The sequence below is a fragment of the Patiria miniata genome, unplaced genomic scaffold, assembly GCF_015706575.1.
Source record: "Patiria miniata isolate m_02_andy unplaced genomic scaffold, ASM1570657v1 HiC_scaffold_24, whole genome shotgun sequence".
In the NCBI taxonomy this organism is placed as follows: domain Eukaryota; kingdom Metazoa; phylum Echinodermata; class Asteroidea; order Valvatida; family Asterinidae; genus Patiria; species Patiria miniata.
Genome location: NW_024037063.1, coordinates 3,322,451 through 3,338,489, shown reverse-complemented (window position 1 = coordinate 3,338,489; position 16,039 = coordinate 3,322,451). Strand labels below are relative to the sequence as shown.

The following is a 16,039-nucleotide window of genomic DNA, read 5'->3' as shown; positions in this document are numbered from 1 at the left end:
TGTGCACCATTTCGTCTGTTGGTTTTCATTCAAATTCTCGAAACCGTTGAATAATGTGTTGGCTGGTGTTACTTTAAACCTTTCAGATTTTTAGTGATGGACAAAGTAATGAAATCATTCTTCATGCTTACACTACGAAATCGAGGTTGTTAAAGTAGCCTAATTAGAAAACGAACATGTAAATTGTGTTATAATAACGTCCTCTTTCAATAATTAAAAAATGCATGACACGCCGTTAATATTCACTGTTAACATGATATCTTACAGTCTGCGCCTTCGCGTGCATGTACTTTATTTTTGTACATTTTGTATTTGCTGTTCTTGGTGCCGAGCTTTATTCTCCAATAACCAAACAAACGCGAACAAACAAAACCTATTATCATGCTAATCAGTGAATGCCAGTAGGAAACTTTGGGGGATTTTTTTTTTTTTTAAAGATTCCTCAATCTTGGGAGCAATGTCAATCCCTGTCTGACGCTTATAAAACGCAAACAACCAAAACCTAGGGCCTATTGTTATGCTTATCAGTGAATACCAGTTGGAAACTTTGGGGGATTTTTTGGTTCGTTTTTTTTTTACAGATCCCTCAATCTTGTGGGCAAACGCCAGCCCTGTCTAAATATAATGCATTGCACTTTGTTACTCCCCGGATTTTGTTTTTCGGAAAACGAGGGACGCTAGGCGTAAACATTATACAAATGTAGCTGTCTCTTGAACTTGGTGTGAGAACGGTGTCATTCTTCAACTTGGGATGAACAACCATTTCAAATTGTGGTTCACTTAAAAAAAAAAGGAGTAAATTTCTCCTTTTTGGGGGTGTAATTTTGTGGATTGGTTTGGCATCATTTTTGTTCTTGTTAACTTTTGATCGATTTGAGTATCCCTCGAACTTTTTGTTGAGTTGTTGTTGAGTGTATGTTTGTAATTTCTGAAACCGTGAGGACTATATGACCTTTTACGTCAATTATGTCATGAGTCAGGTCGGGGTTTGTCTCCGAATTCCTTCACATGAAAATCTGAAAGATATTCTTTTCCCCTGGATATGATGTCAGTCCATCGCAAATAACTCCTCAGCTAATCCCCTACCACCATAGGCGTAACTATAGGGGTGAACTGCTAGGGGGAAAGTGGGGGCACCAATTTTCGAAGGGGGGGAGCACTAAAGGCAATTGATATACTAGTTGTTGTGCAATTCAGAATTTTAAATTGGGAGCAGCCGGGGGCACAGACCTCCACTGGGGGCGGCGGGCAACACCACGCCCCCCCCCCCCCCCCCCGTAGTTACGCCACTGCCTACCACTCTTGGAGAGGGGAAAAGTGAAGGTGAAGTGGCTAACCCAGAGCACACAACATAGGGACAACAGCAGAATTGGAACATCTGACCCTCTGATCTTTAGTCAAAAATCCTAAACTATACTTTAGGCCACTATCCACCACCAGCCACATTATAGGCCTACTCAAAATTACCGGATAATTGGAGGGCATGCAAATAGCCATTTGGTCGGCGTGGGCAATGTTGGGCCTATTTACAGGTCTGCACCCTTTGTCTCCATTAACTCTCCCTCTGTTACGTTGAGGGGGTACTGGCGTACGAAGTCTTTTCTATGAAGTAGTGGCTTTGCCAAATATCGGACAATATAATCACTCGAGTGATTCCCATAATTATAACGGGGTCACAGGTGAGGTACACTGATTCCATATCTGGTAAACCGACCTTTGAATGGCTCTGAATTTGGAAACAGCTGGATTACTGAAATAGTAGAGCTCAAACGACAGGTACTTATCAAAACTTGTAGAGTAGAGTAAATTTTGATTTAATTTTAGCGCGTGAACATGAGTTCTTACAAGCTGTATTACTTTGACGGCCGGGGGCGGGGCGAGACGGCCAGAATGCTGTTTGCGGTAGGCGGCTGTGAATTCGAAGATGTACGAGTAAGCGGGGACAAATGGAAGGAGCTTAAACCAAGTAGGTGCATGAAACGTGATGGGCTAGGGGGCTCGTTGATTACATGGGTTGAGACTACTAGGCGTTTACTTTGGTACTGTACCGCGTGCAAGGCTCGGTGCCATGCTGGGTGGCTTTGGCTGCGTCCCCACTGGGTGCACAGGTGTGCTTTGCTGTGTGTCTGGTTGACTTTCAAACATGATGCCTTGCTGAGTGGGTTTCTGGCCGAGTCCAGTCTGGCTTTCTGGATGCCTGGTTGAGTGTTTGCCTGGGTACCCGGGAATCTGGCTGGATGCCATATACCTGGCTATGTCCTACTGGGTGCACCGGGTGCCTGGCTGAGTGTCTGGGTAGGTGCCAAGCTTGGTGTCACTGTAAGACTGGGTGCCAAGCTGGGTTCATGGCGGATGCCTGACTGCCAGGCTGTTTCGTTCTTGATGCTTGCACGGTTGAGTGACTGGTTGGGAGATTTTGCATGGGTGCCTGCCTGAGCACGTACGTGGTCACCAAGCTGGATGCCAGGTTTGCTACCTACCTCAGCTGGATGTCTGACTGGCATGCATTGCTGTGTTCCAAAGTGGGTGTCTGGCTGGATGCCTCGCTGGGTGCCAGAGTGGGTACCTGGCTGCCAGAGTGGGTACCTGGCTGTGTTGCTGCTTGGGGCACGGTGTGCCTGACTAGCTAGGGCTGGCATGGTGTCTGGCTGGATGCCTTGCTGGGTGTAAGAGGCGCCTGACTGAATCTCTGGCAGTATGCCTTGCTGTGGTCACGGTGATCGGTATTCCTATCTCACTGAACAAGAAAACTGGTTTTGATTATTATTTAATTTTGTTGCAGAGACTCCTCTGGGCCAAATTCCCGTCCTAGAGGTCGACGGCAAACAGCTACCACAAAGTCGAGCAATCGAAGGTTATCTTGCAAGAGAATTCGGTAATCTAACATGCACATATTAAGTTTATTGTCGATTTTCATGAACATTTGGGGTTTCTTTCAATAAAAACATGGCGTTTTTGCGTTCATTAAAATATACTAAAATTAAAGAGTGTGACAAAGAGTAGAAAAGCCATTAAATTGACAATGAAGAATAATTTTTAAAATGTCTAAGATTAACTGCTTAGAAAGTGAGGCGCTTTCTGACAGAATAGCCTGGATGCCATCCTTGGCGACTGTCCTGCAATCCAGGGGAAGTCGTCGGTACGATAAGCATGTCCAAAATGTAACTTGTTTTCTGTAGGTCTGTACGGTTCCAATAGTCTGGAAGCCGCGAGGATCGATGCAGTGTATGACACTGTAGGTGAACTGATGGCGAGACCCATACAGTTGACATTTTACGAAAAGGATGAAGAGAAAAAGGTAAACAACGACTTCAAAATATACTTTAATCATAAAAGGGTCCCATTGTGTCCAATTATTTTCGCCTTCAATCTGTGAGGGTTCTAATGCAATTTCTCATATTTATGGAGCAAAAACAGTAATATCCAATCTGAAGCACAGGCTTATTGTTTTGTAGGTCCCGCTTAGTCCAATTCTTTTCACCTTCACTTTTCGTACTGTGAGTTCTCTTTTGGTATTTTTCTCTTTTGGTATTTTTCTTCCAATGCAATTTCACATATTCATGGAGTAAAAAGGATATGTCACCTCTTAAAGCAGAATTTTAGTTTGTTTTCGTTTTATTAGAATGTCTCTCGCAACATAATTGATGCACCTCTACACGCAATGTGGGTTGGTCAGTTGTTGGCTTAAACTGTAAGCTTGACATGGAATTTGCCCACTGGAATTTGCGTCATTCAGAAGCTCAAGTTCTACGTACAATGTCAGTTGTCTCTCAAAAGACTTTCAGAATCTCTGTGTGATGTTCACTTGCAAAAAGCTGAACTGGCGAAGTACTACGTCGAAGAAGCGCCTCGGCGAATGGGAGGCCTCACCAGACTGTTTGAAATGTATGGAGGCGGCGAGGAAGGATTCTTTGTTGGAAACAAGGTCAGATAAAAAAAAAATTAACAGATCAAACTAGGAAATGAGAGATGATCAATATTGAGATAACCAGATCTATGCTCAGTTACCGTTCGAACATCCGACCAACAAAACGATCGATCGACAAACTTCTGACTGACTGACTGGCCGATGACCGACTAACCGATCGGCCAACCAATCGCCCAACTGAATGACATACAATCAAACGTACAGACTGACTGACCGACAGGCGGACCAGTCAACCGATCGACCTACCTGCCAACCCATCTAACGACTGAGTAATGTCCAATCTGAAGCACAAGCTTATTGTTTGTCGGTCCCGTTTTGTCCAATTCTTTTCACCTTCACTCTTCGTATTGTAGGTGCTCTTTTGGTACTTTGCTGCCAATGCAATTTCATGTATTCATGGAGCAAAAAGGAGATGTCACCTCTTAAAGCAGAAGTTTAGTTTGTTTTCGTATTAAAAAAGGTTCGTTTATTGACTTCTGTATATAGTTACTTGAACGTTATTTGCAATATGGAAAATAAATGTTAAGATGAATTGAATTGAATTGAATTGAATTGAATTGAATTGAATTGAATTGAATTGAACTGAACTGATCGGCTATGCCGACAGACTTTCCACCGACAAAACGACCGATCGACCGATCAACCGATCGATTGACCGACAAAGCGACTGCCCAAATAAAGCGATCAACCGATTGCCCAACCGACAGACCGACCGATCTTAAACTATGGCCAACTACTGGTTTTCCCTTCGCCCTCCACAGATGTCCCTCGCTGACATTTTCTTCTTCGCCATGACGGAATACTTCGACGAAAATGAGCTGAAGAAATATCCGAAGATGGAGGCGTTGCACAACCGCGTGGCAACCAATTCGCGAATAGCCACCCACATGAAGAACCGTCCCACGCCCACATTCTGAAACGCTGCTGCTTCCAGAACGCTGCGAATTTGAGTTGATACGATCCAATGGAAGTTTCACATTTGAAACAGATGCGTTGTCGACAAATAGAAAAGCATTAAAAGCCACTATTTTTTCGCTTCCATTCAAATTCAATTTAACCCAAGTTGACTTTGTTATCCCTTATACAGGAAATTCCGTTCGGCCTTTTACATTGAACAAGTTAATGAATACTTAAAAAAATTACGAATCAATGCATATTACACATAAAAACACTATACTTTACTAAAAAAAGAAAGATATAAAAATGTGTTATCCCAAAATACTCCACAAAACCTTAAAAGTCTATTTAAAATTGCATGGAGAGTCAGATGATGTGGTCTATTTTAAGGCTATGAGCTGAAATAAATATGCGTTCGCAGTGAGAATTTGTTGAGAAATTTAAAGAGAACAGGAAAATCTGCAACTATTTTGATGGGTTTTTGGGGGTTTTTTTTGGTAACCAAAAACTGAAAGAAAGAAATAAAACAGTCTTATTAATTGTTTAAACAAATATCTCTTCAGTGTACAATCCCTGAATGTATTATGAAAGATTAATGGGAATTATTTTGAAAAACCGCACTGAAGTACGTCCCGACGTCTGTAATGAATGTCGTCCATCACTGCCAAGTTCGCTCGAAAGCTCTTTGGTCACAATAATTGCTAACAAACGGCAAGATGAAAGCTTATATCGCGGAGACATGCAAGACATAACGCAGACCGATGATAGACCAACTGTACACGAAGGGATCACATGCAGAAGAATGTTATTTATACATTGGTCTGTCGTGTGCAGAGAGGGTCGCAGAGCAGGTGTAGCAAAAAAGTCAGTCTTGAAAGAAGGCTAAACTGTACTGACGATGACTTAACAGATTTTATAATGAAAGCAATAAATCCTTTATCTGAGCTATATATGGCATGCCCGAACCCCAGTAAACGTAACACGTGCGTAACAACGCCTGATTGCACTTCTGTGCCAGATTATTTATTTTCAATTGAATGTAATTTAAGGCGTTTCTCCACTCGTCTGTTTGACGTGAAATGTGTCACATGAATGTACTCCTATGAAATACTTGCATAATGTTACATAGGCCTGTCGTTTTCATTTGTGACCACAGCTGTCCAAATTAGACAATTGAGGGCGGTAGATACAACTCAACAAAATGGCAGCCTCCACTAGTTAAATTTGTCAGTGAGTTCTCTTTGAGTTTTTCGTTCAAAATTATTTTTGTTGCTACTATTATTTATAGATTCAGGAACATATGAGGACACACTTGACTTTGTAAAAAACTAACACATTTTTATTTGATTCATATCGCAAACTGATGCCTAGTCCCATAAATGTGACCGAAATACTGGACTACCTCCCATAATGTGACTGAAATACTGGACTAGGTCTAGTTCTCAGTAATTTTGAGTTGAATCCGGACGACTTTCGGCAGCCATTGTTCACGAAAGCGTCGCGCTGCATACCGTCATGGGTTGTGATAATCGCGCCCTCACTAGCTTGCATCAAATTTGACAATGTGCACTGGTGGTACGGCTGTTCCCTAGCCTGTCATTCAGTTTTTGTCAAAAGTGTGCCCGCATACATGCACAGTATAACTACGCTCAATACAGCCAGTATAAGTACTCTTAGGCACTAAACGGTAAATATAATCTCTCCAGTGATTCCTAACGGGGACAAAGGTGAGGTACATTCCATTCCGACCTTTGAATGGTTCTGAATTTGGAGACAGCTGGATCACTAACATAGTAGAACCAAACCGACGAGTACTTACTGTAAGTCTGTAACCTAGTAGATCGTGATTTAATTTCAGCGCGTGAACATGCCTTCTTACAAGCTGTATTACTTTGACGGCCGAGGTTGGGGCGAGACGTCCAGATTGCTGTTTGCAGTAAGGGGCTGTGAATTCGAAGATGTACAACTCGAATACGGCGGGGATCAGACCAAATGGAAGGAGCTTAAACCAAGTAGGTGCATGAAACGTGAAGGGCTAGGGGGTTGGTTGATTACGTGGGTTGAGACTATTTGGCGTTTACTTTGTTTAATACTGGACCGTGTGCAAGGCTCGGTGCCGTGCTGGGTGGCTTAAGCTGCGTCCCCACTGTGGGTGCACAGGTAGAGGTTGCTGGGTGTCTGGTTGACTTTCAAGCTGGTTGACTAACTGGGTGCATATAGCTGGATTTCTGGATCATTGTCTGCCTGGGTACCTGCCTGGGTACCTATACCTGGGTATCTGGCTGGATATTGTTCTTGGCTGTGTCCCTGCTGGGTGTACCGGGTGCCTGACTGGGTGTCTGAGTACGGTGCCAAGCTCGGTGTCAGATACTGAGTGCCAAGATGGGTTACTGGTGGATGCCTGACTTGGCTGACTGCCAGGCTGTGTTTTTTTATGCTTGCATTATGGTGGCCAACATAGGCAATTTTGGACCGATTTACTGGCCTGCACCTTGCAGCAGTCAATAAACTGCCATATACCCCAATCATAAATGCTCCCACTTCAGAAATTTGGGAGAAATACTCACAACTCTCCAAGGTGTTCGAGAGACACATCAAAGCTTATTTCATCATTTTTAATTTTCTTTTCAATTTTTGGTGGGTCAACTGATGACTTTTAGGAGAAATTTCCATCCCAAGATGATCACCCCTTAAATTAGTCCTACAACCAATCGCCATTTTGAAAAACGATGCCTACATGTACACTCCATCGCAAAATAGAGCGCTTTTGGAGCCCCAATTTCATCCAAATTGCACAGAACTACATGCTCACAGTCCCGTACACGGCTTCCACCCTCAAGTTCATGGCCCACAATATGCTCAAACACTGAACATTTTGAGGGCATGCAAATCGTGATTTCAGTGGCCGGCGTTGGCAATTTCGGACCGATTTACTGGCTTGCACCCCTAGGGCGCCTGACTGAGTCTCTGGCGTTGGTGACAGAAGAGGCTTCTATGAGTCATATTTGACTAAACAAGAGAACTGGTATTTTTGATTATTATGTTGTTTTGTTGCAGAGACTCCTCTTGGCCAAATTCCCGTCCTAGACGTCGATGGCAAACAGCTACCACAAAGTCGAGCAATCGAGGGTTATCTTGCAAGAGAATTCGGTAATCTAACTTGCTCATTAAATGTTATTGTCGACTTCATCATTTTTTTCGAATAAAAGCATGGCGTTTTGCGTTCATCAGACATGATTATCGTTGGTACGATTATCATGGGCGTCACGAAGGGGGATGGAGCAAGGAAAAAAAGAAGGGAAAAAAGAAAAGAAAGGTGCGAAGCCATATTGCTGTTAATTTGATGGGGGGCAAAGCACATTTTCTTAATTTTTTTCAACATATTCTCAATTTATAATTTTCCGAGCGTGGGCAGGGGAACATTCTGCCCTAACCCCCCGTAGGGCAGAATGTTCCCCTGCCCACGCTCGGAAAATTGTAAATTGAGAATATGTTGAAAAAAGTTAAGAAAATGTGCTTTGCCCCCCTCCCCCATCCCCACCCCTCTGGATAAAATCCTGACAACGCCCATGACGATTATCATGTCTAAAAATGTCATTTGTTTTCTGTATAGGTCTGTACGGTTCCAACAGTTTGGAAGCCGCGCGGATCGATGCTGTTTATGACACTGTACGTGAACTGATAGCGAGACCCACAAAGCTGATATTTTACGAAAATGATGAGGAGAAAAAGGTAAACATTACTAACGATTTCAAAACATATTTGAAATATAAAAGGGTCCCGTTGTGTCCAATTACTTTCGCCTTCAATCGCTGTCTTGTCACTAAAAGGGTTACCCAGGGTGGCCCTGTCGATGTTCCCAATGCAGTTTCTCATATTCAAGGAGAAAATTAATAATGTCATATGTCTTATGCACAAGTTTATTTATATAGGTCCCGTTGTGTCCAATTCTTTTCACCTTTAGTCTTCGTAGTGTCACTCCAAGAGGGCTCTTTCGGTATTTTTCTGCCGATGCAATTTCTCATATTCATGGAAAAAGATGTGATGTCATCTCTTAAGCAGCGGTTTAGTTTGTTTTCGTATTAAAGAATGTATATCGCAACATAATTGATGCACCACTGCGCGTACATCAGTCGGTCAGTAATAAGCTTAAATTGTAAGCTTGACTTGAAATATGTCAAAATATGGATGTTACAAGATAGATCCAAATTCTTCATGTTCACTGAAATCACCTTATAGTAAAGCCTGTTAGCGATGTTGTTTCACACTGTACATGTAGTTACAGTCGAGTCTCGTTAATACAAACTCGTTTGGACCTAGCCAAATTGTTTGTTGTATCAGAATTTTGTATTAAGAGGAACATATTAAGTCATTCATTGTGCACATCAATGCACAGTCGGGACTAAGGCTTTTTTGTATTAACAGAGTTTGCACTAACGAGATTCAACTGTATATAGTTTTACAATGTATTTATAATATTAACAATTATGCATTAATCAAATAATGCTTTTATCCCGTTGTATTGAACTGTATTACATGTATATATGTAATGTATTATATTTGTATATACAATGTATACATGTTTGTAGTAATTTTTTATTGTATGCAGGGCCCTATCGGAAACAAGTTTTAAACTGTTTGGGCATACCCTGGTCAAAAAAATGTAATAAATAAATAAATTAAATAAATAAATATATATAATTTGCGTCATTCAGAAGCTCAAGTTCTTCGTTCAATGTCAGTTTTCTCTCTCAAGAGATTTTCAGAATCTCTGTGCGATGTTCACTTTCAGAAAGCTGAACTGGCAAAGTACTACGCCGAAGAAGCGCCTCGGCGAATGGGAGGCCTCACCAGACTGTTTGAAATGTATGGAGGCGGCGAGGAAGGATTCTTTGTTGGAAACAAGGTCGGATACAAATAAAGAGATCAAACCGGGAAATGAGAGATGATCAATACTGACATTATCCGATCTAACCTAAGTGATCGTCCGAACATCCGACCAACAAAACGATCGATCGACAAACTTCTGACCGACTGACTGGCCGATGACCGACTTACCATCAACGACCAACTGCCCAACCGACTGACCTACCACCAAACGAATAGACTGACTGACTGAGTGACAAAAGGACCGCTCGACCAACCTACCGACCCATCTAATGACTAACTGACTACTCCGACAGACTTTCCCCCAACAAAACGACCGACCGACCGATCGACCGACCAACAATTACTTACCAACCGACGGATCTTAAACTCTGGCCAACTACAGTTTTTCTCTTCGCCCTCCACAGATGTCCCTCGCTGACATTTTCTTCTTCGCCATGATGGAATACTTCGACGAAAACGAGCTGAAGAAATATCCGAAGATGGAGGCGTTGCACAACCGCGTGGCAACCAATTCGCGAATTGCCACCCACATGAAGAACCGTCCTGCGTACACATTCTGAAACGCTGCTGCTTCCAGAACGCTGCGAACTCGAGTTCAACAATAATGGAAATGTCTCATTTAAAAAGGGATACGTTATCAACAAATAGAAAAGCATTAAAAGCCATTATATTTTACACTTTCATTCAAATTCAATTCAACTCAATTTGACCTTATTGTGCCTTATACGAGAAATTCCGTTCGGCCTTTTTACATTGAACATGTTAATAAATACTTTATAGATTACTGAATGAATATTACGCATAAAAACACAATACTTCACATATAAAAAGAAAGATATAGAAATATGTTATCCAAAAATACTGCATGTACAGAACCTAAAAAGTTCATTTACAATTGCACGGAGAGTCAGATAATGTGGTCTATTTAGTTTAAGACTGAGCTGAAATAAATTTAATATGAATTTGCTTTTACAGTGAGACTTTGTTTAGAAGTGAAAACAAAATAGGAAAATATACAACGTTTTGGATTTACTGATTAAATTTGTCTGGTTTTGAATTTTTTTGTTTATAAAAATGGAAGCAAAAAAATAAAACACGTTATTGTTTAACCTAATATCGCTTCAGTGTACAATACGTGGATGTAAATTATAAAAGACCAAATGGGATTTTTTTTTGAAAAGTTGTTCATGACGTTACGACGCTTGCAGTACTGAATGTCGTATATCACTGCCAAGTTCACTAGAAAACTCTTTTGGCAAAATGTCGATCAAAAAACGGCAACAAGAAAGTTTTTCGCGAAGACACGCAAGACATAAGAAACGCACATGAAGTGGGATGACATGCAGAAAAATGATTATTTATACACTTAAATTGACCTGACGTGTGCAGAGAGGGGCGCAGAGCAGGTGTAGATCAAAGTCAGTCTGGAAAGTAGACTAACATGTCCCGACGATGATTTGGCAGATTTTATAATGAAAGCAATTGACATATCAGCCTTGACCCGAGCTAAATATGGCATGCGCGAACCCCTAAACCCGTGCGTAACAACGCCTGATTGCACTTCTATGCGAGATTGTTTGTTCTCATTTTTTTTTTTGTAAGGTAAAAGGCGTTTCTGTCCACTCGTCTGTTTGACTGCCGACTGAACAGGACACGAACGAGCTTTGCTCCGGTAGAATCCAAGATGCCTTCCTTCAAAGTTGTGTACTTCGACGCCCGCGGAAGGGCCGAGCCGACCCGTATGATGCTAGCTCACGTCGGCCAGGCGTTCGAGGATGTCCGATACAAGGGCGAAGAGTGGGCTAAGGTAAAAGCCGGTAAGTTTTAGGTGCAGTCAGCCATCATATCCGTTATGAGTCAGCGGACCACAGAGCAGATTTAGGACTCTCACAATTGAAGGTATAGGACCTGGATTTTAAAAGTCGTGCAGCAAACCACCACAAGTGCCTGCTAACCCCCTCTTGGCAGCTACCCTCCCCTTTATAATCCCCCTCCTCTTAATCTATCCATGCAATGGTCTGGTACAATATTACAGTGAAGAGTGTTGAAGCTTGAAACAGTAACAGATACAAGCAGGTACACAGCATTTTGAACCCTATCGATTTTACCCACAACCACAGCTGCCGTTGCAGGAAAAAAAATGTAACACCTCCACTAGGTCGTCAAAATAAAATTTGGGTCGTTTCATGTATGCATAGGCCTACGCACACGCACCCATTGGGAAAGCCGATGCAAAAATGTGAACACCTGATTTAGTTGTGCCACGGAGGACTCAGGCCTAGATCATTCCTTCAAGGTTGTGCTATTCATAACCGGCTGTGCCTATTGCGACATGAGACCAAGTCAGGGTGTTGACGATCCCGGCCCGCCTACTCTACTAAACGTACTCTGCACGTTTTCTGGTCCCTGCAATGTAAATACGCCCTTTGACCCTATAGCTAGACTGTATACAGTTCTAAAAAAAATATATTATCATGGCCACAAACAGCATGTTGTGGCAACCTTGAAGAACGAATCGACTGCGGCTGGAATTTAGCCTAGCTTACATTTTGGCGGGAAACCAGCGCATTATTGTCCATGATCCTTGAACTTCCTAAGAGCGTCACAATAGTTTCCATGGGAACTTGGAATTTGCATCGCGTCGAGTTTATGGGTTATTCATTATTTTTTTCCAGGAGGCAAGGCCAGATATATCACGTAGGCCAATGTCATTATTGAATTACTTATTAACTCATAGTTGTTTTCAATATGCACTGAAAATTTTATGTTTATGTGTCCCTCTATTTTAAGCCCTCATTAAAAAATAAATGTCATGAATCAATAGGATATGCAAACAGAGGATATGTAAAAAAATAAATAATAATAATAATTAAAAAAATAAAAAATAAAAAAATAAAAAAATAAAAAAAATAATGATAGTAATTCATTGCCAAAATGTTGCAAACCGTTTCCAGACCTTCGAAACTCAGATCCTCAAATTAAAAGACGATTATTTCAATATTTGCGCAGCTACAGATCAGGTTCGGTTGAAAAGCTCGCTTTTTAGTTGTACAACTTGAGTATAGTTGTACAACTTTCTTTCTTTTTCCATGTAAAATTCCTCCCAAGTTCTGCAAAACTTAATATGCCATTTTGTATTCTTCCTATCGTAGAGACTCCGTTGCAGCAGCTGCCCTTGATGGAGGTCGATGGCAAGCCTATCCCACAGAGCCGGGCCATGCACGGCTTCGTCGCAAGGCATTTCGGTGAGCAATCCCGAAACATTTTCTTGCGATGTCATCAGCAAGTCATCATGCATGGTTACACCTCTATGTTCCGACACCCCTATGTTCCGACACCCCTATGAATCCTAACCCTATAAATGTTTAGAAGCTTAACATGTTTTACGCATAGCAAGATTGTGTTAAATTGCCGAACACATTTTATTAGTTTCGCCATTGTTCATCCTGAATTAATCATTCGGGATGTCATGTGACTTGACGCATATGCTATCCAGTTTTTCGACATGCGGTGCATGCATTATTGTAACCGAACAGGTTACGTTAGTTCATTAGTTAGGTAATGTAATAATTATTTGTCTCATTTGTGCAGGCTTAAATGGCGCAAACAACGAGGAGACGACGAAAATTGACATCGTGCTGGCCATCACCGAGGACCTCGTAGACCCGCTGGCCAAGATTTTGTTCCAAGAAAAAGATGAGGCCAAGAAGGTATGATGGATTTTTCTCAAAGGGTTTGTTGAAAGAAAAATATGAGAATGGTATTATCATAAAGCAATACATTTATTTTGTTAGAATAAATCTGGAGATGAAAATAATCAAGATTCATAATGTGGTTGAAATTGAAACTTAAAGTGGTGACGTGAAACGGGGATAGATGGGATGGGGTAATAATTGTCACACGTTTTTAAATCTTTTATCACAATCGAAATGTATCCATTTTGTTGTATTTTGTGGGGAGTAGAAGGAGAAAATGGCGGCTTACTTGAAAGACACAGCTCCCAGATTCTTGAAGGGACTGGAAGATATCTTGAAACACAACGGTGGTGGCGATGGCTTCTTCGTTGGCTCAAAGGTAATATTTATTCATATCTTACACTTATGTCCTTAATTTATCCAAAGGGCGCCCTCTGCGAGTAATATGCTTTGTGCAACCACATCTGGATGTAGACTATTTAGAAGCTTTTAATATGAAAGTATTTCCGTGCTTAAAATATCTATTAAAAGCTTGGTATTTTCGTTATGCAGAATTATTATGGACCCATACTGAGCCGGAGTCCCCCACCCACACCAAGTACAGTGCATAAGACCTCGCCAAGCCGAGGCAGGAGATAAAACCAAATTTTAAAAAAATACAAATTTGATTCACTTTTCTTTTCAGATCTCTCGGGCCGACATTGTCTACCTCGTTGCCACGGAAGCGTTCAACAACGACGAGGTCCTGAAACAGTACCCGAAGCTGTACGCCTTGAAGGGACGCGTTGCCCAGGACGCCAACATCGCTGCTTACTTGGCCAAGCGTCCCAAAACACAATTTTAAACAGAGACACAACAAGTCTACTCAACTTCGGGCAGAACAAATGATGATGTGAATATTCCATATACCTCTCTGAATGTGATATAATTTTAATGTAGAATTCAGCATGTGCGTGACGTGCACTGGTTCAAATGTTTGTGCTGTTTGTTTAACTCTTGGGGGCGCTGTACCCTATGAGGTCAAAGAGGTCAATAGAATACTAATACCAAAAAGACGTGATTATGTGAAACACAGCTTAGAACATTAATTTTGATAAATGTAAATTACTTTGTCGTTATGATCCAAACTGATTCCACAAAATATAATGTGTAGGCATGATCGTTTAACTTCATTCGTGTATGTGGTTGTAAACGGTACGATGGTTTAAATAAATGACCGGAAGTGATGCTTGTGGGTCAATTGGATATAGACCTAAATGATGTTGAGTTAAACATTCTTTGCTACTGACATGCACATGCACGGTGGCCGCAAAGAGGCACCCCCACTCACGCCCTCAACTCCCCCCCCCCCCTCACTCAACAGACTACCGCCAAACCCGTTCCAAAAACTCAAAAGGCGGAAAGTGCCAAAGGTAGACTTTTGTTTTGCTTAAAACCCTTTGACGTCGCCCTTCAGATAAAACGTCCTCAGTCCCATCACCCCCCCCCCCCCCCCCCCCCCCCCCCCCCCCGATGCAGTGGAAACCTTGACCCTCGTGGAGTTACAGCAGTACTGCACAGCGATAGGGCAGGAGCAAAATGGCTAAGGAATTATCAGATGAGGACGGGGATAAGCTTCCTCTGGTGCGTTTGAAAACAATGAAATTGTACTGACACTTATATACAGAAGTATATTAAGTTTGATAGAGTTTGTGTCGATTCTTCGAGAAAAAAAACGAGAACCTCGGGGGTAAAGGTAGCCTTGACCAAGGCTATCAGCTTGTTCTCATACGAGCTTGTTCCCGCTACCGCACACCGCGCGCGCCGCGCCGCGACACAATCACTAGTTGTACTATACCGTTAGCCTCAACGACCCTTGCGTGTGCTTTGTGTGCATGTATTGTACGTACGCCCCACACACACTTCCGCAAACAGCCGTACAATAAGTCGAAGCGCTTCCGCCTCGACTTACTGTACGGCTGTTTGCGGAAGTGTGTGTGGGGCGTAAGTACAACATGTACATGCACACAAAGCACACGCAAGGGTCGTTGGGGCTAACGGTATAGTACAACATAGTGTCGCTGCGCGCGCGGTGTGCGGTAGCGGGAACAAGCTCATATGGGAACAAGCTGATAGCCTTGGTCAAGGCTAGGGTAAAGGTTAAATTCTGCTCGCATTTATTCAAATGTTTCCCACGGCGGCGCTGAAAAGGTCTGTCACCCACAAATGTGGACCTTGTTGATATAGTGATATTGCAGTTCGCTGGCGTTGCACTTTGGTCCGTCAGGCTGGTTGGGTTTGTTTTATTAGGAAAACACACTTCTGACACAATACATCAAAGTGTTTATAATAAAATCAACATATATAGGTAACTCGTTGAGATTTGTGCTTACTCATACTTTATGCACAGGGGCGGATCCAGACATTTTTGCAGGGGGGGGTTGGGCCCGTCAGATTTGGTTTTTAATCAGTGCTGAAATGTACACAGCTTATATTTTTTCTCTGGACACGTTGCCTCCGTAAAATCGAAGGGGGGAGGGAGGGGGGCTGGCACCATTCTGCCAAATTAAAATACCACCTCGGGCCTGTGAGTGACCAGAAGAGGGTCCTATTTCTCTCGGCCTTCGGCCTCAGAAAATAGGACCCTCTT

The 16,039-nt window shown here is 42.3% G+C and overlaps 2 protein-coding genes across 2 annotated transcripts; both read left to right on the top strand.

The window, feature by feature from the left end:
- The first annotated feature begins 1,766 nt into the window (after nucleotides 1–1,766).
- LOC119731960 (S-crystallin SL11-like) lies at nucleotides 1,767–5,275 on the top strand. The gene is made up of 5 exons (XM_038205285.1): nucleotides 1,767–1,966; nucleotides 2,783–2,875; nucleotides 3,180–3,296; nucleotides 3,810–3,925; nucleotides 4,690–5,275. Exons 1-5 carry the CDS (start codon nucleotides 1,834–1,836, stop codon nucleotides 4,843–4,845), a joined length of 615 nt encoding a protein of 204 aa, XP_038061213.1. The 5' UTR covers nucleotides 1,767–1,833; the 3' UTR covers nucleotides 4,846–5,275.
- A 1,314-nt stretch (nucleotides 5,276–6,589) lies between these two features.
- On the top strand, nucleotides 6,590–14,667 carry LOC119731806. The gene is made up of 10 exons (XM_038205078.1): nucleotides 6,590–6,837; nucleotides 7,883–7,975; nucleotides 8,439–8,557; nucleotides 9,618–9,731; nucleotides 10,120–10,272; nucleotides 11,322–11,532; nucleotides 12,868–12,960; nucleotides 13,307–13,425; nucleotides 13,679–13,789; nucleotides 14,096–14,667. The coding sequence occupies exons 1-10, from the start codon at nucleotides 6,693–6,695 to the stop codon at nucleotides 14,252–14,254; spliced, it is 1,317 nt and encodes a 438-aa protein (XP_038061006.1). The 5' UTR covers nucleotides 6,590–6,692; the 3' UTR covers nucleotides 14,255–14,667.
- Nucleotides 14,668–16,039: the final 1,372 nt, after the last annotated feature.